This window comes from Lygodium microphyllum, chromosome 17 (assembly GCF_053477565.2).
Source record: "Lygodium microphyllum isolate KBCC chromosome 17, Lygodium_microphyllum_v1.1.10, whole genome shotgun sequence".
In the NCBI taxonomy this organism is placed as follows: Eukaryota; Viridiplantae; Streptophyta; class Polypodiopsida; order Schizaeales; family Lygodiaceae; genus Lygodium; species Lygodium microphyllum.
In genome coordinates, this window is record NC_141151.1 from 121,787,315 (window position 1) to 121,812,162 (window position 24,848).

The following is a 24,848-nucleotide window of genomic DNA, read 5'->3' on the forward strand; positions in this document are numbered from 1 at the left end:
ACCCTGCTGGTGGATGAACTGTCATTTCTATAGGGCTGCAAGAATGCAGCTACATGCTGCTGAAACTCAGGGTGTGATGTTCTTATTGGGGCTGGGAGGGCAGGACAGCATTGGAGAAGTGAGAGATTAGTATATAGAACAGGGATGAAGAGCTAGCAACCACATTTGATGGAAGCTTCAATGACAAGGATGAAGTTTGTTGTCTGATACCATGATGGAAACTGAAATATAAAGGAAGGGTGAACATTGAAAGGAGATTTCATACAATGAGAATGGTAGGAATGTATGAATGATCCAGCCTGTGAATACCAAGCACTCAAACAAAAGAAATATGGCATGGGGTCGTCATATCAATGGTAGGAATGTATGAATGATCCAGCCTGTGAATACCAAGCACTCAAACAAAAGAAATATGGCATGGGGTCGTCACATCAATGGAGTATCAGGCATGCCGCATATGCCACTTCTCTATATGTAGGTTCACAATATTGTGCAGTGTACACCAACTATAAATTGGTGTAGAAGTGGAACATAAGATTGCATGTACCATATGTCTAAATAACAATCGGAAACATTTCTTTCGTTGCTTATGGCTTGAATTTTAAGATATCATGGATTGTGATATTATGCATTTTGTCTTTTTAGGCGGTCTAGTGGTTGCTTGGGGTCATCATATTAGTCGTTTGTTATCTTCTACCTTCTGCGCATAGTCAACAGCAGTACAATGGAGTATCAAGCATCTTCCACACCCAGCTTCTGCATATATAGGCAGACAATATTGTGAAGCATACAACAGCTATATAGTGGCATACAAGTGGAACACAAGTGAGCACATATCCTATGCTCAAATAACAAGTAGTAAAAATTCTTCCAGGGCTCATTACTCACCTTTAGTCTCTTTAGAATGATGGTTTACTTTGTGTCCCCAATCACTATCTTTAGTACATTGTACAAGGTTGCCATCAAAGCTACTTTGGAAGTGGGGATAATGACATGTTTTTGTAATTTTTGTATTTTCTTGCCATGTGTCTATGTAATGTTTGTTTTGAGCAGTACTACGATCATATAACGTCCGTATTTTCCAAAAAACTTCAAGTACACTAACGTATGGCATGTGTTTCTACAGCTGCCAATGGGAAAGACAGATATCTTCTGTCTGGAAGTGCAGATGGAGCCATCATTTTATGGGCTCTTACACATAGTAAGAAAAAGGTATGGTCAATTCTATGGACTGCTGTGTTTGAGATCATGCAGCACATGGATTAGGTCGAATACACCATGTTTATAACACTTAATTAAAATTTCTTTGATTTTTGTGTACTTGTACCAAATCTGGAGCTTTTTTGTATCAACATTCTTTTCAGAAACTCAAATAGTTGAAGCATTATTAATTGCAATCATGTTAGGATTAATCCGAATAACTTATTGCTTTTATCTGGCAACATAAATGAAATTCTTTTATATAGCTTGTTGAATTTATGTTAAAATGCTGTATTTTGTATGTTGAAAAATGGATGGAATCGACTACATGAGAAGTCAAAAGGACAGTCACACCTTCAGGCACTAGAAGACAAACAAGCAACATATGAACTTGGAGGAGGCCAAGTAGGCCCATTTAACCTCAATAGATGTATAGTACTTTCTAGTCACAGCAGAAAGTGTTTGCAAAAGTTTGATATTCACGATGAAAGGAAGAAGTAAATCTACGCAGTGCATTTACATAGGCCTTGTCCTCCTTTTTATTAGCTCACATGTATTTAGTGCGACAATGTGGACCTTTCTTATTAAAGAAACTCATGTGTTAACTTTCATTTCCTCCTTACGTACGTAACTACATGGTTACCTGCAACTTACGACTGTGTTGCTTGTTCAACCTCATTTTGAATTCTGACCATCAGATGTTTGGGTGCTTCAAATGTTTGTTAGTGGGATTCGAATTGAGATTCATTTCATTGCCTTCTTGCATCTGACCACTCATTGGGCACAACACACAATCTGGTAGGCTGTGTTGTTATAGCACTTTACTAGTCCAAAATAGACGTCAACGTCCTTATGATGTGTACAATGATTGTTTTAACAAGGATGACCCAAAATGGAGGAATTCTGTTGACACATTATTAACAATGACATAGCACACTTAGTTGTTGATTGAAAAGTGAAAAAAAGCATGTTGCAAGTCTGTACACTTATCAACGTTGCATGCATCTTCATCGAAGGACATTTTAGGGTAGTGTAAGAAAGTGCTTCATAAAGGTGTTGAGTCTCAATGTGAATATGTGTTAAGTATGTTAGTTACACATGTTGCATTGCAAGTCTCTGTATCATCATTGTGCTTGCGCGTATGCACCCCATTTTGTAAGATAGTATTTGAGTGAACTGACCTTTTTGGTGTTGATTTACAGTGGAGAAAGGTCATGCAAGTTCCGAATTCCCATGAAAAAGCTGTTTCTTGCCTTGCGGGAGTCATGCTATCATCTACTGAAGCAGTCTTCATCTCTAGTTCCTCTGATTGCACTGTGCGATTATGGACCGCATCATTATGCTCAGAACTGGAAGGCATGGCAACAACTCATCTGGTGCCTTGACTCCTGTGTATACATTTTGTTGTGCTTTTATGAGCATCTTGTAAAATGGCTTGTACCTTCTTGATATGCACTAAGTTTATTGAAGGTTGCAATATCCAAAAGCAATGATGTGTGTGTATACATGTGCGCATGTATTTGGGGATGTACTTAAGTAAATTCAATGTAGAGCCCTGCATGTAAGGGATGCTCTCTGAGTTCACCATTGCAAAATAGAAAGACAAATTGAGTTGTGTTGTTGGTTGATTTGATGAAGTTGGATTGTAGTCATATAGAATTAGTCATAAAGATCGATATTGTAGCCATATGTGTTTCTGCTTCTATGATCCAATGAAAAGCTAGGCATACCAATAATGCAAATGATTACCTTCGACGCCTCTTTTAGATGATTGGGACCTTGTCAACCACAAGGAAACTCTACCTACATGGGGCTCAGATGATGCTCGTGTCCAGGTTGCTCTTCTTTGCTCTACCTCTAAAGAGGTTCTACCGGTGGTCACCACTTGCAGAATAGCTTCAACGGTATGGGTAAAGCTTTAGATGTTGTATGCGGCTCTCTCGACCATACATGCCGTTGCCCTCTCTGGACAACTCTGATAGATGAAGTTTGAACCTAATGATACTATCTGGTCTTTCTTTGTTGTGTTACATTGATATAAGATCAACTTTGGCGTATGTAGTTTGCACTTCTAGAGGCTCATTTAGTAGGGAATGTGCTCTACAAGCTCTCTTGATGGGGTAGCCAATGCTTTGCGGACCTAGACATCCTTGATGCTAGGCTTCCATCTTAGTATGGTGGCCATGATGAGGCATTTGTAGCTCCAAAGAGGGATAACAAGAAGAAGAAGTCGAAGGTCCAATGCTATCACTATGGTAAGAAGGGACATTTGTGCAAAGATTGTAAGGAGTTAGTGGCTTCGCGGAAGAAGAAGGAGAAGAAGAAGAAACAGGATATGAACTCTTTCAACGAGTCATCTTCATCTTCCTTTGACTCTGGCTCAGATTCTCTAGCCAAGGTGAAGGTCAAGGCATAGAGAGGATCATCTTCTTCAAAGAAGGGGAGGGGGTTGATGGCCCCTCCTTGTGTTGCTTTCTAGCGCATGTTATGTGGTTAGCCCTCATGACTCTCCAGTGCGAAAGACAGAGTGCGAGAGAGTGTTGAGATGGGGTGGATGAGCCTTATCTATACATGTATATAGGTGCGTAGGATTTGGATAGGCACTTTCCTGATGCATTGACTAAAGTTTGATAGGTTTTGAAATCCTGGAGGTGAGATTGATAGCCAAGTTCATGACGGGCTGTTTTTCGATAGAGAGCAAGTTTGACTCCTAGTCCAAGTTCACATGAGGGGGCACTTTGATGATGTAGTCAAAGTTGGGGAATCCATGGTTATTTATGCACCATGGTGTTGGTGACCGGATAGTCATATGTGCTACTAGGAGGCATTGTTGATAGACATAGAAAGTTGTTATGATTCATCTCTATTTTAAGGCTTTAGTATGATTGATATCAATATTAGGTTCTCTTTGAGGCACCTTGGTGGTGGCTTGATCACCCACTGCTTGGCTATTCATAGTTCTATTCTTGTGGTCTTTGTTTTATGGACTATAATGAGTTATTATCTTTGTATTGTATGAGATCACCAATGATTTGAGAGAGGTTGTTAGGAGATTAGTTAGCTCATGAGTGAGCTTGTACATGTGTATTTGTGTGTTGGGCACAACAATTTATTTAAGGCATTTTTTGGTGCTTATTTTTATGGTTTTTGGCATTTATTGGTTGGCCAGTTGTATTTTTTTTGTCTTTGTATATAGCCTAACCTAATGCAGTTTAGCCATTATTTTATGCGTATTTATTTGTGGGCTCCCTCCTCTTAAGTCCTCATTCACTTGCAGGCTTCTAGAGTAGGTTTTGTTGTAGAGAGGGAGTTAGTGCCATGGCTCACATAGCTAGTGACTGATTGTTATACATGATTGTCTCATGTTTGGTATATGGATTGCATTTACCCAGCATATATTTGAGTTCTCTCTTTGTAGTATTCCTTTGTTCTTGTGTCTTCTCTTTTCCTGTGTCTTGTGTAACCTATTACAACAGTCTTCTATTTATCCATTACTGCACCCACTTTTGTGAGATGGGAGATGGAAACTCTTAGTAGAAAGTACACAATAGACAACAAAGAGAGTGAGAGTGCAGGCAGAGCTCGACACATGATGCAATTTTCAAGTGTGTTCGTGAAAGTACAAAGTACAACCCTTAGACCTTAGGGTTGTTAAGGTACATTCACACCGAAAAGGCGTAAAGTACAATAAGTGACTGAACTATGTAACATAAACATGCAAAATGGAAAATAATGTAACTCGAGAAAAAACCTCTCATAAGGAGAGTAAAAAGTGCTCTAGTGTTCTACTACGGATCACTGACACTCCTTTGTGAGCATACGCATAAGTCATCAAACAAACCCCCCTAGAGTGAAAAGTGATTAGTATACAAGTATTATCCATCAAAGGAGATTAAATTCAAAGCATTGTGAAATGCTTCAAATTTGTTGCGAGGAAGATCTTTGCTGAAGATATTTGTCACATTGCTGGTGGTAGAACAGTGACAAGGCTGATATCTCTTGCATATAGTCTCTCTTTGACAAAGTGATAGTGAATCTCTATGTGTTTTGTGCGTGTATGAAAAACTGGGTTTCGTGCCATTGCAATGACACTTTGACTATAAAAAAAACAAAGGAGTAAGCTTGTGATAGATATATCAAGAACAACCAACAAATGTCTCAACCTTATACATTCAACTGTAGTAGTGAAAGCAGCCTTGTATTCAACTTCACACAATGATGTGGCAACAATGGATTGTTTCTTGCTAAGGTGAGAGGTGCAAGATGAGCCAAGAAAGAAACATTTTCCACTCGTAGAGTGACATGAATCAAAATCACCAGCCCAATTTGAATTACAGTAAGCATGTAATTGCAATGGTCCCCCCTGGGCACAAAGCAATCCAAGAGTCCTAGTACCCTACAAGTAACGAAAAACACGCTTTACTACTTGCCAATGTGACATGCATGGGTTGTACATATATCTAGTCAGGACTGAAACTGCAAATTGAATATCTGGGCTTGTGTTGCATAAATAAATGAGACATCCAACTATTGGAGCATGTGAATGGATGTCAAATAGATCATACTCATCATGCAAAGACAGCTTGATTCCAATCTCCATCGATCTGCTAACTGGGTTGCAATCTTGAAAGCCAAACCTCTTAAGGAGTTTACCAATCTATGTGGATTGTGATAATCCAATGCCTCTAGCAGCATGGATAAACTGAATGCACAAATAGTAATGCAAAGGCCCCCCAAATCTAACATTTCAAAAGTTTGTTGTAAATTTTTCTTAAATGCTGAAATCTGATCAGCATGCGTCCCTGTGAGCAGAAGATTATCTACATAAAGACAAATGACCAACAAGGATCCCCCGCTCTTTGCATATGTAAAGAGTGGACTCTGATAGGCTGCTAATGAACCCTTGACTGAGCAAAAAGGCTTCAATTTTTGCATACCAAGCTCGAGGAGCTTGCTTCAATCCATACAAAGCCTGTTTTAGCTCGCATACTAAGTGTTCGGATCCCTCAACTGCAAAACCAATGGGTTGCTGTACATACACTTCTTTGTGAAGTTCCCCATGTAAAAATGCAGTTTTAATCTCAAGTTGGCGTATAATCCAATCATAATGGGCAGCCAAAGCAACCATACACTGCATGATAGTTATACGGGATGTAGGAGCAAATGTCTCCTCATAATCAATGCTGTTCTTATGCGCGTAGCCTTTTGCCACAAGTCTGGCTTTGTACTTATCAATGGATCCATTTGCTTTTCTTTTAAGCTTATAGACCCATATTGTGGCAATGGCTTTCTTTCCAACAGGCAATGTCACTAAATCCCATGTTTGATTCTTTATGATAGAATCAAATTCAGCTTGCATTGCTGCCTTCTAATGCACACTCTATTATGCATCCTCAAAACAATTAGGCTCTGCATCATCAAATGTGTGTGTTGCCATAACCAACTCCATTGTGTTAGCATGATCATGCAGACGTGCTTGTCTTCTAGTATAACCAGCAATAGGAGCATCCAAATGACTATCTTTCATAGTCTGCAAGTACCATCTAGGCATTTGCCTCGCTTCTTGATTATGTACATGCTCCTAATGAACTTCAAATTCAGTATCTTGCTGAATTTTTAGGTCAGGCATAGGCTGAATTTTTGCATTGCTCAATGGAGCAGCTGGCTGAACATTTTGTTCATTTACTGAAATTCCAGGTGTATCACCAAAAGAAATGGGCAGCAGTCCTTCAAACACATCATTTGCAGCCCGATATGTGTCAAAACCAGCAAGAGAGAATTTTGATTTTTCATCAAAAATCACATCCCTATTGAGAAAGAATTTATTGGAAACAGGGCCATAGAATATCTATCCTTTGCTCTTAGTGTTGCACCCTATAAAAATGCATTTGACAGCCTTGTTGTCCAACTTTTTTCTTAGTACTTTGGGAATATGTGTCAGAGTGCAGTGGTGCGGAAGCGTAGGATTGAGAGAGAGAGAACGCAGAGAGAGAAGAGAGAGAAAGAGACAGTGGACGATGAAGATCTGCTGTATAAAGAATACTGAATACAAAGATATGCAGATATATACACGAGCGCAGTGCGCTGGACTGCGTGTCTCCACCTCGACGATGCAACCTGCTGTTCACCTCGAAGTCCGCTGCAGTCTGCACTGTCTGCTGTCTGAAATCTGTGAACAGAGACGGAATTTGCGCATCACCGGTCTGTAATCTGCGAGCAGAGAAGTGTACCAGACTGCTGAAAGTGCTAGATATAAATAGCCGAGAAACGGGGCAAAAGAGGGCGCCAGAAATAGCCAGGCGGCTGCATTAAATGCAGCCGACTGGCTGCTGCAGGTCGGACTGCCACGTGGCAGTCCGACTGCACCAGGCCTGCCCTGCTGCCCTGATCTGATCTCTAACACCCCCTCTCAGAGCCTGGGCAGGGCAGAAGCCTGAGGGATCTGGAATGTCTCCGAAGTAGAGCCTGAGGAAGCGCCTTCGTAAACAAATCCGCAAGATTATCCTCCGTCTTGCAATACTCCACAGTGATGGTCACATTCAGAAGCTTTTCTCGGATGAAGTGGTACTGGATCTCAATGTGCTTCGTCCGGGCATGAAAAACAGGGTTCCGTGCCAAGGCAATGCAACTCTCATTGTCACATCACAGCAATGTAGAACGAGTCTGGGGGCACCCAAGCTCCTCCAATAATCTCCGAAGCCACACAACCTCGCATGTGGTGGAAGACGCGGCCCGATACTCCGCCTCAGTAGACGAAAGGGCTACCGTGGGCTGCTTCTTGCTACTCCATAAAATAACACCTGCACCCAAAGTAAAACAGTAACCTGTAGTAGACTGCCTGTGGTCCACGTCACCGGCCCAATCCGAGTCGCTCCAACCTGCAAGTACAAGATCTGACCCATCTGTCCCTGGGGGGTAATGAATCCCTAAATCAGATGTCCCCCTCAAATACCGAAGTATCCTCTGAGCAGCCTGCCAATGCACCGTCTTAGGTTCACTCATGAACCCTGCCAAGAGCACAACAACAAAACATAGATCAACCCTCGTGTTGAGAAGCCAAATCAAGGATCCAATCAACTGTCGATAGCGGGACGCATCCGTCAAAGGAGAAGCTGAATGGGAAGTGGCCTTCTAGTTCGGATCCATAGGAGTAGATAGGCCCCGACAATCCTCCATCGCAAAAGACACCAAGAGCTCTTGTACATATCTCTGTTGAGAGATAAAGATCCCCCTCTGAGACTGATAAATCTCATGGCCTAAAAAGAAGCGGAGTAAACCCAAGTCCGTCATCTCGAACGTCCGATGTAAAGCTGACTTCGTCTCTTGGACCTGCTGTGTATCATCACCTGTGACAATCAAATCATCAACATATAAGACAAATAGCACACAACCATCCTCGGAAGTGTGAACATACAGCTGCGGATCAGCCTTGGACCGCCGATATCCCAACTGAGATTGGAAGAACGAATCAATCTTCTCGTTCCACGCACGCGGAGCCTGCTTGAGGCCATACAAGGCCTTCTTCAACATGTAGACTTTCCCATCTGAAGATCCAAAGCCAGGAGGCTGCTCAACATAGATATGCTCCTTCAAATCACCATTGAGGAAGGCCGACTTCACATCCAACTGATAAACAGGCCATCTCCTATGACCAACCAAAGCAAGAACAGCTCTAATGGTCGCCATACGAGCTGTGGGGGCAAAAGTGTCATCACAGTCAATCCCTGGGCGCTGTGCAAAACCTTTAGCAACAAGGCGAGCCTTGTGCTTATCCAAAGTACCATCGCTTAGGTATTTGGTCTTGAAGACCCACTTGACTCCAATCACCTTCTTCTTCGGGGGGCGAGGCACGAGTAACCAAGTGCCATTCCTCTCAATAGCCTCCAACTCAGCTTCCATAGCTTTCTTCCATGGTGCGGACTGTAAGGCCTCCTTCACGGAGGTGGGCTCTCGATCCTGCATAACACGGGTCATCAAACAATAGTTGGAGCAAACAAGCTCCGTAGAATGTGCCTGGTGCCTCCGTGGGTGACCGCCGCGGACCATCTTGCGGTCCCCACTCCTCAGGAACCCCCTCGATCCTTGAATCACGGAGTGTGTCACGGGCCCAGCGAGGAGGAGGCCGAACCTCCCCTTGTCTTTCTCCATCAGCAGAAGACTCTGGAATATCCACTGGCGGTAACTCCTCAGAGGTGTCCGATGGAACAGTAGACTCTGTGTCAGAAACAAAATCATAATGAAAAGGCACGGGCTCCAGTGGAACTGTCGAAGGAGCCCAACTCTCCCCTGGATCTCCAAGAACGGGATGCTCCTCACTCGTTGAAGTAGCCGGAACCTCCACAAACCGCACATCACGGCTAGTGTACACATCCCACTTGACGGGATCATACAGTCGGTAGCCTTGGGACTGGGAGCTATAGCCAACAAATACCTGTTTTGGGGAAGCTGCTTCAAATTTATCACGGTGAGCCTTGGGGATGTGAACATAGGCATCACACCCAAAGACCCGAAAGTAAGAAACATCTGGCTTCGTCCCAAAATAAGCCTCAAATGGGGTCATTCCTTCCACGGCCGAAGTAGGGGATCGATTAAGGATGTGGACTGCAGTAGCCACAGCCTCGGCCCACAGGACCTGAGGGGTTTGTCGGTGCTCCATCATGGTGCGCGCCATCTCGATCACACTGCGGTTCTTCCGTTCAAGAATACCATTTTCTTGAGGAGTGTTGGTATTGGCAAACTCCTGGTGAATTCCTCTATCTGCACAAAACCGAGCAAACTCATTAGACACAAATTCACCTCCCTTGTTTGATCGCAAGGTCTTCAACTTCCGGCCTGATCGGTTCTCCTAAAAAAGAAGCCAATCCTTGAAGTGCAAGAAAGCTTCTGACTTTAGTGCGAAAAAGTAGGCCCATGTCATCCTGCTGTAGTCATCCACGATCAGCATGAAGTATGAGCTCCCACGTAGGGACTCATTCCTCATAGGGCCACATAGATCCGTAGATACTAGCTCCATCGGTGAAGTAGACCGCCGCGAAGCTGTGTGGGGAATGGCATCCCTATGCTACTTCCCCCGTATGCAGGAGACACATGGCTGCTGGCTCACCACTATATCCGGCAACCCTCGAACAAGCTGTCTACGTGACGCCCTCCGAAGATAGTCATAGTTCAGGTGACCAAACCGAGCATGCCATAACTCTGACTGTGACTGAGAGGTAAGAAGAAGAGTAGAGAGGGCGGTGGAAGACTTCAGTTTGTAAATGCCGTTCTCCTCATATCCGGATGAGAGAACCTTCCTCGATCCACGATCAAGGACTCGCACTGTAGTACTGTCAAACTCCACCAAGAGACCAAGGGAGCAAATCTTATGAATTGAAAGGAGATGGTACCCTAATCCTGGTACATGCAAAATCTCTGAGGTATGGGTACCACCTCGTCCATCCGGAATAAGCTGCATCTTACCCCGACCTGCAACAGAAACTGAAGAGCTGTCTCTAATGAGAATCTGCCCACGCGAGGGTCGCAGCTAGGCAACACCATTTGATGAAGGAGTCATGTGCCGTGAGGCACCACTATCAACGATCCACTCTCGAGCCTGGGGAGCCGTCATCGCAGCATCAGAAGCATTAGGTGAAGCGTTCTCAATGACAGCTAGATGAAGAAATGCAGCTGATGAGGGTGTAGCCACCGCTCCAGAATCCTTGGTGTCCTTCTTCTTAGTGTCCTTCGTGTCTTTGTGAGGGCAATTCTTCTTCCAATGGCCAGTCTTTCCACAAATATGGCATGTGGAGTCTTTGTCCTTGTCCTTCTTGGACTTGTTATCCCCCTTCTTCTTCTTTTGGTCCTTTCCCTTCTTCTGAGAGGCTTGACCTGTCAACGCTTCCGACTTGGAAGCATTTTGTCCCTTTAACTGTTCCTCTTGGTCCAAGACCATAGGAACCAACTCTTCCCACCGAAGAGTAGACTCTCGCCCCGAAGCAATAAGGGTAGAGTAAAATGTACCGAATCGTGGCGGCAACTGGGACAATAGTGTGATCGCCATGTCTTCGGAGGAAATCGGCTTCCCCGCATTCTGAACCTGCATCTGTAGCTGCCTTAGCTTGTTAATGTGCTCCCGTAGCGAAGAAGACTTATTTACGGACAAGGTCCGCATCTGTACCTCCAAAGAAACCCGCTTCATTAGGGTCATCCGATTGTACATCTGATCAAGCTCCAGCCATATCTTCCGAGCCACCGTCAAGTGCTCGATGTGAGCGATCACGGCTGTAGTGCATGATAGAAAGAGAAAGGATCGAATCCTGGCATTCAGTTTGTCCCAATGAGACTGGGCCTTGGCCAACTCCGCACAAGCATCGGAAGAGAGTTTGGACTCATCTCTTACCGAGGGCCGGTCAATCTCCTCCTGTACCAACTCCGCCAAATCATAGGACTCAAGAATGGCCAACATCATGACGCGCCAAATGCGGTAGTTGTCGCCGTCGAGCTTCTGATCTGTAGGAAGAGCCGGTAAAACAGGCACCTTCCGGTCCATAATCGCCTGGAACTCCAAGTTAATCTCTGTAGACATCTTCACCTGCAATGCCTTCACAAACGCAAAAGCAGCCCCCTCTGACTGGGAAAACTCAGCCTGCTAAGGCTCTTCCGCGTCCTGATCCTTCTTCACCCGCCGGAGGCGATGAAAAAGCAAAACCTGCACTTGTAGGCTGAAAACTCAAACTTCCTCCGCGTCAAACAGCAGTAAACAGCAGCAAATCCACCACCTGTACTCCTTTCCTGTGCGCCCACACTCGTTTCAGCCTTGTTCCAAGGCGCAGCCCTCCTGTCTGCCCTTAAACGCAAAAAACACAAATTTGTGTCGCGATGGAAACTCCTCTTCAGGTTGATTCTGCGCTTAGTCAAGCCTCAAACACTGCTCTGATACCATGTCAGAGTGCAGCGGTGCGGAAGCGTAGGACAGAGAGAGAGAGAACGCAGAGAGAGAAGAGACAGTGGACGATGAAGATCTGCTGTATAAAGAATGCTGAATACAAAGATATGCAGATATATACACGAGCGCAGTGCGCTGGACTGCGTGTCTCCACCTCAACGATGCAACCTGCTGTTCACCTCGAAGTCCGCTGCAGTCTGCACTGTCTGCTGTCTGAAATTTGCGAACAGAGACGGAATCTGCGCGTCACCGGTCTGTAATCTGCAAGCAGAGAAGTGTACCAGACTGCTGAAAGTGCTAGATATAAATACCCGAGAAACGGGGCAAAAGAGGGCGCCAGAAATAGCCAGGCGGCTGCATTAAATGCAGCCGACTGGCTGCTGCAGGTCGGACCTCCACGTGGCAGTCCGACTGCATGCAGTCTGACTGCACCAGGCCTGCCCTGCTGCCCTGATCTGATCTCTAACAATATGAGCATATGTAGGACACCCAAAAGTACAAAAGTGGCCAATTGAAGTTTGAAGGTTTCCGACAGTTCGAAGCCTCAAAAGGTGTGACATTTTTCAATGCCTTGGTAGGACACATATTCAAAACGTGACAAGCATACATAACCGCTTCCATCCAAAAGCCATTTGGTAGATTCTTAGCTTTCACTATGCATGTGGCCATCTCCATGAGTGATTGATTCTTCCTTTTTGCAATCCCATTCAGGTGTGAGTGTATGCATTCCTTTTTGCAATCCCATTCAGGTGTGAGTGTATGCAATAGTATATTGATGGGCAATGCCTTTTTGCTTCACAAAATTATGAAGCAAAAAAGATATGCATTCCCCCACTCGGTTCGAATGGAGGGTCTTAATCTGATAGCTAGATTGATATTCCACAAGTGCAACAAAAGCCACAAATGCATCATATACCTCTGACTTTTTCACCAATGAGTAGACCCAACAAAGACGAGTAAAGTCCAATGAATTTGTTTGCATAGGTACACATACATGTGAATGCACAATTCGTAACTTGGGTGTTGCCTAAAAAGCAATATCACGAGGAAAAGAGAGTCGATGCATTTTTCCCAAAATGCATCTCTCACAAAGTTGCTCAGGAGATCTCTCCAAGAGGTAAACCCTCTAACATCTTTGTACGTTGCATAAGCATCAAATTTCCATAGTTAACGTGCCCCATGCAAGCATGCCATAACTCTGCCAATGATATAGCATGAGTAATAGTAGATGCCAAATAGATTGACTGATCAATCGAATAAGCATCTAACTCATAGAGTCCATGACATGATGTGCTAGTCAATACCAAAGTCAAGAATTTCCTTCCTCTGACCATGCATTTGTCATCATCAAATGCGACTTGCATAGCATACTTTGCTGAAGAAAAAGTGGACAATAAATTTTTCTTTATCCTTGGCAAATATAATGCATCTTGTAAACGGAGAGTAGAGTCATCAATAGCTTTCAAGAGAATCTTCCCAACACCTCTAACAAGGTAAGATGCATTGTTGGCACATTGCACAGATTTGGCAATAGGAGCTGCAATAGCAGCAAAGAAAAACAAATCCCTTCGGGATGTGATGTACTTAGAAGCACCATTGTTAAAGAAGCTGGGGCTAACATCCTCAGTAGAGTTGAATGCTCTATCAACTCAAGAAGAATCATAATTGCAAGTGTAAAAGCATAACTATAAGTGCAAAAGCAGTAGTCACTGTCAACAACAAAAGACATGGACTTTGTAGTAGTAGAAGGTGAATCAGAAATAGACATCCTCTAGTCCTTTTTCTCCTTGGCAATGTGCTTTTTACATTCCGTGATGTAGTGACCTAGCTTTTTACAATAATGGCCCTTGCACTTCTTGGCTTGTGTGCCCCCCCTACTTGTTGATTTGTGAAGTTCTTGAACCTCCAGAACTTTGCAAGAGCATTTTGAGACTGGCTGCCCTTGCCATTCTATCTATTTTATTTAGAGGATACAACATCCACCCCACTGTCCTTTCTTGTTTGCTCTCCTTCTAGGAGGAAACTAACCAGCTGAAGTAAGATAAGTGGCTGCGGAGAAATTCTCATGCTGAGATTCAAGGCTATGGAAAATGCCAAATAAGAGGGTAGCAAGGAATTCAAAGTAGTGGAGATCATTTGTGCATCAGAATAATACTCATCTACATTCATTAACTACTCACGCAAGTCTTGAATTTTGTTAAGATGATCCTACATGGCATCACGTTCATCCATCTTCACATTCTTAGGCTCCTTTTTTAAGAAAGAGATGTGTATCTCATTTTTTCTAGCAAACATTTGCTCTAGTGTGGGCCATGCTTCTTGAAGAAGCAGCAAAGCGTATATGTGGGATTATGGACCGCTGAATTGCCAATGCAATGAGTGAAAATACTTGAGCATCCTGTGTATGCCAAGCCTTTTGTGCAGTTGGTCTTTGGGGAAGTGGTTGAGTTGGAGGTGGCGTTTGACCATCTCCTCCTTGGGGAGGTGTTGTAGGAGCCACAACTCCATGATGGACTTCTTCACTAGTGACATACTCCCAAAGATTTTGTGCACTTAGCACGTTCTTCATCATGAAGGATTATAGAGAATAGTGATTGCCGTCCAATCTATCCTCTTTGGATATATAAGTAGATACGTCACTTTGTCCTTGATTGGCCATGATAAATGTCACTGTTTTAGGAAATAAGAGTGCAAGAACCAAAGCTGGAACAACCTAGAAATCTGCAAATTTCCAGAAATTACAGCATAGACCAAGCTGTAATTCGCAAAACTGTGTCACACTTGATCCCAACTATCCAATGTACATGCTGTCCAATGCATAAACAGTGCTCAGCAACACAACCAATGCAAAAGCCCCAAAATTTTGCTCTCCAAAATGCACAATTTCAGCCTATTTTTGACAGAATCTTTCGTACATGTACCAATGTCCTCTAAACATCCAAAAGCCCCAAATTATCTGACTTGAATCTCAAGAAATTTCTTCAATGTGTGTGCCTAAAAACACGTCTAGGAGCAGAAATGCACTCCTTGTGCAAAAGCCCCTCTGTGTTACTTAGATTTCTGAATAAATGATAAATAAATGGCTCATTTACCATCAATGTTGGCGGGTTGATGGCGCTAGAGGATGCTTATGGCTTGGTGGAGCGAGAGAATGTTTGCGGGCTTGGTCAAACAAGGGCAGTGGTGTAGGCGAGGAGGTAGATGGGCTTGGTGGACAGGGGTCGTGGTGCAAACTAGGAGGCAGGCAAGCTTGTAGGAGTAGGCGATAGTGCAGGATTAGGGGATAGGTGGCATTGGGTGTAGAACAAGAGACCGCAGAACAACGTTGGAAGCGTTGGTCAGTTGTTGGGCGTTGGCGGTATTGGCCGTTGTTGTAGGAGGAGGTTGTTGGTGGCGTAGGCAGTTGAGTTGGAAGCAAGGGCAATAGCATTGGCGGATTTGGTGAGCCTGTAGGGTTGTGATTGCAGTCGAGGTAGGAGCTGCAACTGGACATGTGTGCAGCTGATGAGCTTGGGATAGATAGAGCGTGAGCTCTAATACCAAATGTGAGATTGGAGATGGAAACTCTTAGTTGAAAGTACGTAGTAGACAGTAGAGAGAGTGAGAGTGCAGACACAGCTCGACACGATGCAATTCCCAAGTGTGTTAACGAAAGCACAAGGTACAATTCTTAGACCTTAGGATTGCTAAGATGCGTTCACACATGATAGATGTAAAGTACGGTAAGTGACCGAATTGTCTAACATAAATACTCAAAATAGAAAGTAATGTAATTGGGAGAAAAAGCTGTGAGAGGGAGAGGACAGCTGAGAGTATACAGTTGACAATGAAGAGAGTGTGAGAGTGAAGACACAACTCCTAATGCAATAATCAAAAGAGTGTAATGTGCAAATACAAAGTACAACCCTTAAACCTTAGGGTTGTTAATGTGTGTTCACACCTGCAAGGTGTAAAACATGATAAGTGTCTGAACAATGTAACATAAGCACATAAAATAAAGGAGACGAAAACTAGGGGAAATAACCTCTCATAAGGAGAGTAAAAAGTGCCCTAGTATCCTACCAAGGATCACCGACATTTCTCTATGAGTGAAGCTTTAGTCAAACCCAACAAACCCCCCTAGAGTGAAGAGTGATCAACATACAAGAATCATCCCCACCAAAGGAGATCAATTTTAAAGCATTGTGGAATGCTTTAAATTTTTCATGAGGACGAGCTTTAGTGAAGATGTTTGCCACAGTACTGGTGGTAGGACAATATGTATGTAGCCTCTTTGTGACAAAGTGATAGTGGATCTCTATGTGTTTCATGTGTGCATGAAACACTAGGTTCCATGCCACTAAGGCCCTTTGACTGTCAGTAAACAAAGGAATAGGCTCCATGACAGATATATCAAGATGAGCCAACAAACATCCGAGCCATGCAGATTCAAAAAGGGTAGTGAAGGTTGCCTTGTATTCAGCTTTACAAGACGATGTGGCAATAGTGGATTGTTTCTTGCAAGGCAAAAGATGCAAGATGAGCAAAGAAAGAAACAATTTCCACTCGTAGAGTGACGTGAATCAAAATCACTAGCCCAATCTAAATCATTGTAAGCATGTAGTTGTAGTGAATGAATGATAAATGAATGGACGATTAAGGGAAGACATATAGTTGTGTGTGCTCAAAAGAGTGGAGAATCTTAACAACAACTCTCTCTCGTGGTAGTGTATTGGGGGGATAAGTCAGAGAGTATTGTCCTCTTGAGATAGATCATGAGTGCAGCAATTGACAAGCTCCAATGGAGAAGAGCTGAATGTTAAATCAGCGGCAAGTGCAGCTGCTAGGAGTAGAAACATAGCTATGGACAGATTTGTAGCGGTGAGGCAAGACCATGAGTAGCAAGGTGGCACAACCATTAGGAGGGTAGCTGAGTTAGAATCAATGTTGTGAGATGGGATATGGCAGCTCTCAGCTGCAAGCACACAACTGACAGTAGAGAGAATAAGAGTGAAGACACAACACGATTTCCAATGCTATTCCCAAGTGTAAGTGAAAGTACAAATTACAACCCTTAGACTTTAGGGTTGTTAAGGTGCGTTCACACTTGAAAGGTGTAAAACACGATAAGTGACCGAATTGTGTAACATAAACACATAAAAGAGAAAATAGTGTAATTGGGGAAGAAAACCTCTTATAAGGAGAGTACAAAGTGCCTCTCCTACTACGGATCACCAATGCTCCTTTGTGAGTGTAGGCATGAGTCAAACCCAACAAACCCCTCTGGAGTGAAAAGTGATTAGCATACAAGGACCATCCACCAAAGGAGATTACATTCAAAGCATTGCGAAATGCTTCAAAATCGTGAGGAAGAGGTTTGGTGAAGATGTTTGCCACATTGTTGGTGGTAGGACAAGGCTGATATCTCTTGCATGTGGCCTCTCCATGACAAAATGATAGTGGATCTCTATGTGTTTCATGCGTGCATGAAAAACACTGGGTTTTGTGCCACTGCAATGGCACTCTAACTGTTAGTAAACAAAGGAGTATGCTCCATGATAGATACATCAAGATCAGCTAACAAGTATTTGAGCCATATACATTCAACTGTGGTAGTGAAAGTCGCCTTGTATTCAGTTTCCACTCGTAGAGTAACGTGAATCAAAATTACCAGCCCAATTTGAATCACTGTAAGTATGTAATTGCAGTGATCCCTCCTTGGCATAAAGCAATCCAAGAGTCCTACTACCTTGCAAGTAACGAAAGACATGCTTTACGGCTTGCCAATGTGACATGTGTGGGTTGTGCATATATGTGCTTAGGGCTGAGATTGCAATCTGAAAATGTGTCCTTGTATTGCATAAATAAATGAGGCATCCCACTATTGGAGCATATGTATGAATGTCAAACATATCACTATCATTATACAAACAGCTTGAGTCTAGTCTCCATCGGTGTGGTTATCGGCTTACAGTCCTAGAAGCCAAATCTCCCAAGGAGTTAACTAATATATGTGGACTTTGGCAATCCAATACCTCTAGTATCATGAATAAAGTGAATGCCCAAATAGTAATACAACGGCCCTAAATCAGACATTTTAAAAGTTTGCTGCAAATTTTTCTTGAATGTTGAAAATTGATCATGTGTCACTTTGAGAAAAAGATAATTTATATAAAGACAAATGGCCAGCAAGGATCCCCCCTCTTTGTATATGTAAAGAGTAGACTCTAATGGGGTGTTAATGAATCCTTGGCCGAGTAAAAAGGCATTAATTTTTGCATACCAAGCTCTTGGAGCTTGCTTCAAACCATACAAAGCCTTTTTTAGCTTGTATACCAAGTGTTCGGATCCCTCAACTGCAAAACCAATGGGCTGTTGTACATACACTTCTTTGTGTGGTTTCCCATGTAAAAATGCAGTTTTAATCTCAAGCTGGTGCACAATCCAACCATAATGAGCAGCCAAAGCAACCATACACCGCATGGTAGTCATAGAGGATATAGGAGCAAATGTTGTCAGAAGTGGAGCAGCTGTGGAAGCATAAACATGTGCTGAAATAAACTGCTGAAACACAAGACAAAAAGAGAAAAGAAAGAACACGATACAGATGAGAACTCAGATGTATGCACGGGAAATGGAATCCATATATCTGAACACGAGACAGTCGCATACAACAGTGAGTCACTGGCTGCGTGGGCACTGGCACTGGCCTCTCTCCACAGAGTCTGCAGATGGTGAAGATGAAGTGACTGACTGAGGAGGAGCCACTGAGTATAAATAGGCTGAAAAAGTGGGGAGCAATAATGCTGGTCGGACAGCATTTAATGCTGGTCGACTGGTGCATAAAATGCTCCACTGGCATAAAATGCCACACCAGAAAAATACCTAAAATACCTAATAAAAATGCCCAGCCCAGATCAAGCTCAGACTTACACATGAGCTGACAAATACTCTGCTAACACCCTCTCTCAGATCATGAGTGATCTGATACAATACAATAGTACAATGAATAGGGATCAGAAACTATACAACATAGAACCACCAAGTAGAACCATGGATACCCAAGCAGTGGGTGATCAAGCCACCACCAAGGTGCCTCGGAGAGAACCTAATGTCGATGTCGATCGTACCAAACACCTGAAAATAGAGAAGATCATAGCATGTCTCTGTGTCCATCACCAATGTCTCGTAGGAGCATACAAGACCATCCTGTCAAAAATGCCTCTGAACATAGGTGACCATGAATTCCCGCCTTTGGCCAGACCGCCAAAGTGTCCCCTCATGTGAGCTCCAGACGAAAGCCTCCCGCTCTCTGTCAGATAACCAGCTCATCATGAACCTGGATGTCAATCCCAGCTCCAGGATTTGATTCCGCCAGACTGAAGTCGATGCGTCAGGGACGTCCCTCTCTGGAACCTGTGCACCTGTATAAAAATATAGATGAGGCGCGGCTGCCCCATCTGAACACCCGCTCACACTCCCTCTCTGGCACAAGAGAGTCGTGAGGGATGACCTCATCACCATCACTAGAAAGCAGCTGAGGAAGGGGCCACCAAGCCCTTCTCGCGATCCGAAGAAGAGGAGCCCTTCCGCACCTTGGACTTCATCTTGGTTGGAGGAGCGGAGTCGGAGTCTGATGAAGGAGAGGACTCATCGGTAGAGTCAGCATCCCGCTTCGTCTTCTGCTCCTTCTTCCTGGAAGCCGCTAACTTCTTGCAGTCCTTCCGCAAATGTCCCTTCTTGCCACAGTGGTAACACTGGGCCTTCGACTTCTTCTTCTCGTCACCCCTCTCTGAAGCTACATAAGCCTCACCTCCATAATGTGCCGGAAGCCGCCCCTGTAATCTCAAGGATGTCTCATGGTTGTCCTCATCAAAGTCTTCAGGAAGAGGAAAAGGACGGAGAGGTCGAGGAATAGCTCCACAGACCATGTACCATAACCGCTTCTGCACAAACCAAGCTTTCATGATAGCACTCCATGTGAGATAATTAGGTCCATGTAACTTATCATTAGTGGAAGTGCACGGAGGAGCCATATGGAGAGGAGAAGAAGAGAAGTAGAGAAGAGATGGAATTTAGAGAGGAAACACAGCCAAAACACAAGCACAGACTACAGAAAATGAGAGTTCACATGCAATATAACCCAAAATCTGATCAATAGAAGACAAAATCTGCTGCAGAAAGTCAAAAAATCAGTCAAAAACTGCCAAAAACAGAGAAAACGGCCTGAAGTAACAGTCACCCAGCCACGAGAGATGCTGAATCAGCAAAACGCAGGCTGTAAACTGGAGAAAAACAGGTAGAAAACTGTCACCAGCAGCTGCAGATGAAAAACGCAGGCAGCAGAGGGTGCGTAGGCAGCAGAGGGTGCGGAGGCAGCAGGCGATGGCAAAACTGCAAAAAACGCAGGCTGAAAACAGCCCCAAAACAGGTCGCCTGGCTGCGACAGCAGTCGTCTGATCAGCAGGGGTACAAAACAGTCCTGAAATCAGCAAGAAAACACAGCAGAAACACAAATCCTGAAAACTGATACCATGTCAGAAGTGGAGCAGCGGTGGAAGCATAAACATGTGCTGAAATAAACTGTTGAAACACAAGACAAAAAGAGAAAAGAAAGAACACGATACAAATGAGAACTCAGATGTATGCACGGGAAATGGAATCCATATATCTGAACACGAGACAGTCGCATACAACAGTGAGTCACTGGCTGCGTGGGCACTGGCACTGGCTTCTCTCTCCACAGAGTCTGCAGATGGTGAAGATGAAGTGATTGACTGAGGAGGAGCCACTGAGTATAAATAGGCTGAAAAAGTGGAGAGCAATAATGCTGGTCGGACAGCATTTAATGCTGGCCGATTGGTGCATAAAATGCTCCACTGGCATAAAATGCCACACCAGAAAAATACCTAAAATACCTAATAAAAATGCCCAGCCCAGATCAAGCTCAGACTCACACATGAGCTGACAAATACTCTGCTAACAAATGTCTCCTCATAATCAATGCTGTTCTTATGCGCGCAGCCTTTTGTCACAAGTCTGGCTTTGTACTTATCAATTGATCCATCTACTTTTCTTTTCAGCTTATAGACCCATATTGTGGCAATGGCTTTCTTTCCAACATGTAATGTCACTAAATCCCTGATGGTAGATGGGCAAAGATCGAGACAGAGTGTAAGTTAGACTGAGTGCAGAGTTCAGAGTAGGAAGAGTGAACAGAGGGAAGGAGAGCATGACACACAGTTTTTTGGTACAATGACGAGATGTACCACTTTAGGTTTTGATAATATATATAAAGTATAAGTGTAAGGGTGTGTTCACACTCGAACATTGTAGAAGGCATGATGAGCCTTTATTCCCAACAACCTCCCACCTAAAGGAAACGTGCTTGAAGGTAGAGAAAATAATTAGCTAAGTCCATGTATATACAAAGCTAAAATACACATATACTATCCAACCCCCATTATCTGGCGGCAATGAGCAAACCGCTCTGTTAGATGACCCTTCATGAGAAGGTCTGCAGGGTTATCATGTGTATGTACCTTGACAAGCTCAATGCTCTTGCTGTCAAATACATCCTTGATAAAATGATACTTCACTTGTATGTGCTTTGTCTTTGCGTGAAAGATAGGATTCCGTGCTAGCATGATAGCACTTTGGTTGTCACAATGGAGGATAGGAACCTCTGTAGTACCAAGGTCTCTCATCAGACATCAAAGCCATAAAGCCTCTTTGCATGCCTCAGTGGGGCAGGCACACACACTACCTCTGTAGTAAACAATGCAACACACTTTTGTAGCTTGGATATCCAAGAGATTGCTTTCCTTGTGAATGTGAACACGTATCCTGAAGTAGACTTTCTACAGTGAGGATGACCAGCATAGTGTGCATCCGTGAAGCCAACAACAAATGACTTGTGCTTACCAAAGCAGATACACAAATCTTTTGTACCCTTAAGGTATTTGATGATACCCTTCATTGCTTTCCAATGCTTTTTGCTAAAATATGCCATGTACTTGCTAACCACTTCCACTGCAAAGGCAATGTTAGGACGTGTAGCAACCATAGCGCACATCAGGCTACCAATAGCTGAAGCATAATATATCTTGGCCATTTCAGCCTTTCCATCATCACATATAGGGTTTTCATTTGCTCTAAGTTTCATATATGGAGGCAATGGTACACCAATGACTTTTCCCCACTCCATATTGAAACGTTGCAAAACCTTAGTAACATACTCCTGCTGTGACAGATAAGGAAGATCCTTCGATTTGTCCTCGAGTATACGCATGTCAGCCTCACCAAGATTCTTCATACCAAAGCTACATAAGGCTGCCATCTACTTTCTTCTTGGTGTATAAGCAGTGATCAATTTGAGAGTGATGGAATCCTTGAGATTGCATAAATGTATCAAATTTATAATACCATTCTCGTGGTGCTTGTTTCAACCCATACAAACTCTTGTTGAATTTACATACCATGTGCTCTTTCCCCTTTGCAACAAAACCCTTAGGTTGTTGCATATAGATCTCCTCATGGAGATCACTATATATAAAAGCTATTTTTACATCCATCTGTATGAGTTCCATATTTTCTGATGCAACCAAGCCCAGGATGGTTCGCAAAGTAGTCATTTTGACTACACAAGAAAAGATTTCATCAAAATCAATTCCATGTTCTTGCTTGTAACCTTTAGCAACCAGTCGTGCCTTGTGCTTTGGCAAAGAACCAGAAGCGACTTTCATTTTGTAAACCCATTTGCATGATAGTACTTTTCGCCCTTTAGGCAAATGCATCAAATCCCAAGTGCCATTTTTCATAAGAGATTCTATCTCTGACAACATTGCCTTGTGTCATTTCTTGCTGTCTTTTCTGTCCATTGCTTCTGGAAGCATGACGGCTCACCACAATCTGTCAACATGACATAATCAGCCACATGATTGACACCAGGAACAAACCTATTTGGTTGTTTTTACACTTTGGTTGACGTACGGATCCAATGGTCAAGATTTGTTGGTTGTTCAACCTGCAAATTTGCATTAGTAGCTTGCTGTTTTGCAAGTTCAGCATGCTGTATAGTTGGTTTTGGTTGTTCCAAAGGCATCTGTTCTTGCTAAATTTGTGGTATATCATGGGTAAGGTCTTGCTAATCATTTTCAACATTATTCCCAGCATTTTCAGGGACCTCGAATTTAGCATCTTGCTCAATATTCAGATTAGCCATAAGTTGAATTTCTGCATTGCCGAATGGACCAGCTGGCTGAACATTGCTTAATGGAGCAGCATCCAAATGACTATCTTTCATAGTCTGCAAGTACCATCTAGGCATTTGCCTAGCTTCTTGATTATGTAAAAGCTCTTGCTGAACCTCGAATTTAGCATATTACTGAATTTTTAGATCAGCCATAGGCTGAATTTCTGCATTGCTTAATGGAGCAGCTGGCCGAACATTTTGTTTCTTTGCTGAAACTCTAGTTGTATCACCAAAAGAAATGGGCAGCAGCCCTTCAAACACATCATTTGTATAGTGATGTTTGTCAAAACCAATAAGATATAATTCTGTTTTTTCATAAAAAATCACATCCGTATAGACAAACACTTCCTTGGAAACAGGGTCATACAGTTTGTATCCTTTGCTCTCATTGTTGTACCCTATAAAAATGCATTAGAGAGTCTTGTTGGCCAACTTCTTTCTCAGTACTTTGGGAATATGAGCATGCAAGACACCCAAAAGTATTAAAGTGGCCAGTTGAAGGTTTCCGGTTGTTCCAAGCCTCAAAAAGCATGACATTTTTCAATGCCTTGGTAGGGCATGTGTTCAAAACATGTCAAGTACACATAATTGCTTCCATCCAAAAGCCATTCGGCAGATTCTTAGCCTTCAACATGCATTTGGACATCTCCATGAGTGACTGATTCTTCGATATGCAACCCCATTTTTCTGCTTCAAAAAATTATTTAGTAAGGAAGACATGTATTGCCCCCCTTGGTTTGAACGGAGAGTCTTAATCTTACAGCCTGATCGATTTTCAACAAGTGCAACTGAAACCAGCCTTCCTTTTTGGAATGGGTGGTGATAACCTGATTCAAGAGTTAATTACAGCAATAAATAAATGCATGTAAAATGAAATACACACTTTACCATAACATTCTTGGACAATAGACTCCTTGTTGGCCCCAAAACTGGTGCCCCTTGCAGTATTTCTTTAGCTTCATTCAATTGGAAGGAGTACAACTTGAGATTCTTCAATCTCCTCCTGCTAACCAATTGCTCTTGCTGTCATAAATGACCAGCAAGCCTTTTGGGTCATTTGCCCCTTGATTCACCCAGGACTTCTTCTCCAATGTGACCCTTGGCTGGCCAAATGCTGCCCCAAATCAATTCGGGATGGGCTGGCTCTTGAAATCCCTTGATAATCTTCAATTATCAGCTGCTGATTTCAGTCCCTTGAGCCTTCAATCTTTGGCACGGATCCCAAGGTGGCTGCTAAACCCTAATTTCTGCTGTAAATTAGGGTTTACTGCAGAAATTACGGATCAACCCACAAAAAATGGCTGAAATCTTTTCCAAATGGCTGAGAATTGCTGAGAATGGCTGAGCATAGGCTGAAGGAGCTGAGAGAATGCTGTAGACAGAGAAAATTCTGAGATTTGTCGCGAAGAACTGATCAAAATCAGCTGCTGCCCTGCTGTACCAGCCCCAGACGGATGCATCAACAGCAATGATCTTCAGGAGAAAGTGCAT

General features: G+C 43.3%; 1 protein-coding gene across 6 annotated transcripts in view; it reads left to right on the forward strand.

Moving 5' to 3' along the window:
• Nucleotides 1-24,848, forward strand: part of ELP2 (elongator protein 2) — a 129,650-nt gene that overhangs the window by 83,217 nt on the left and 21,585 nt on the right. For 4 of the 6 annotated variants that reach the window (XM_087697956.1, XM_087697957.1, XM_087697954.1 and 1 more), the window contains 3 exons: nucleotides 1,127-1,212; nucleotides 1,537-1,605; nucleotides 2,403-2,556. In XM_087697956.1, the coding sequence (XP_087554082.1) occupies nucleotides 1,127-1,212; nucleotides 1,537-1,605; nucleotides 2,403-2,556 (309 nt within the window). The remainder of the gene's footprint in view (nucleotides 1-1,126; nucleotides 1,213-1,536; nucleotides 1,606-2,402; nucleotides 2,557-24,848) is intronic. The other 2 variants (XM_087697959.1, XM_087697960.1) reach the window with 1 other exon arrangement.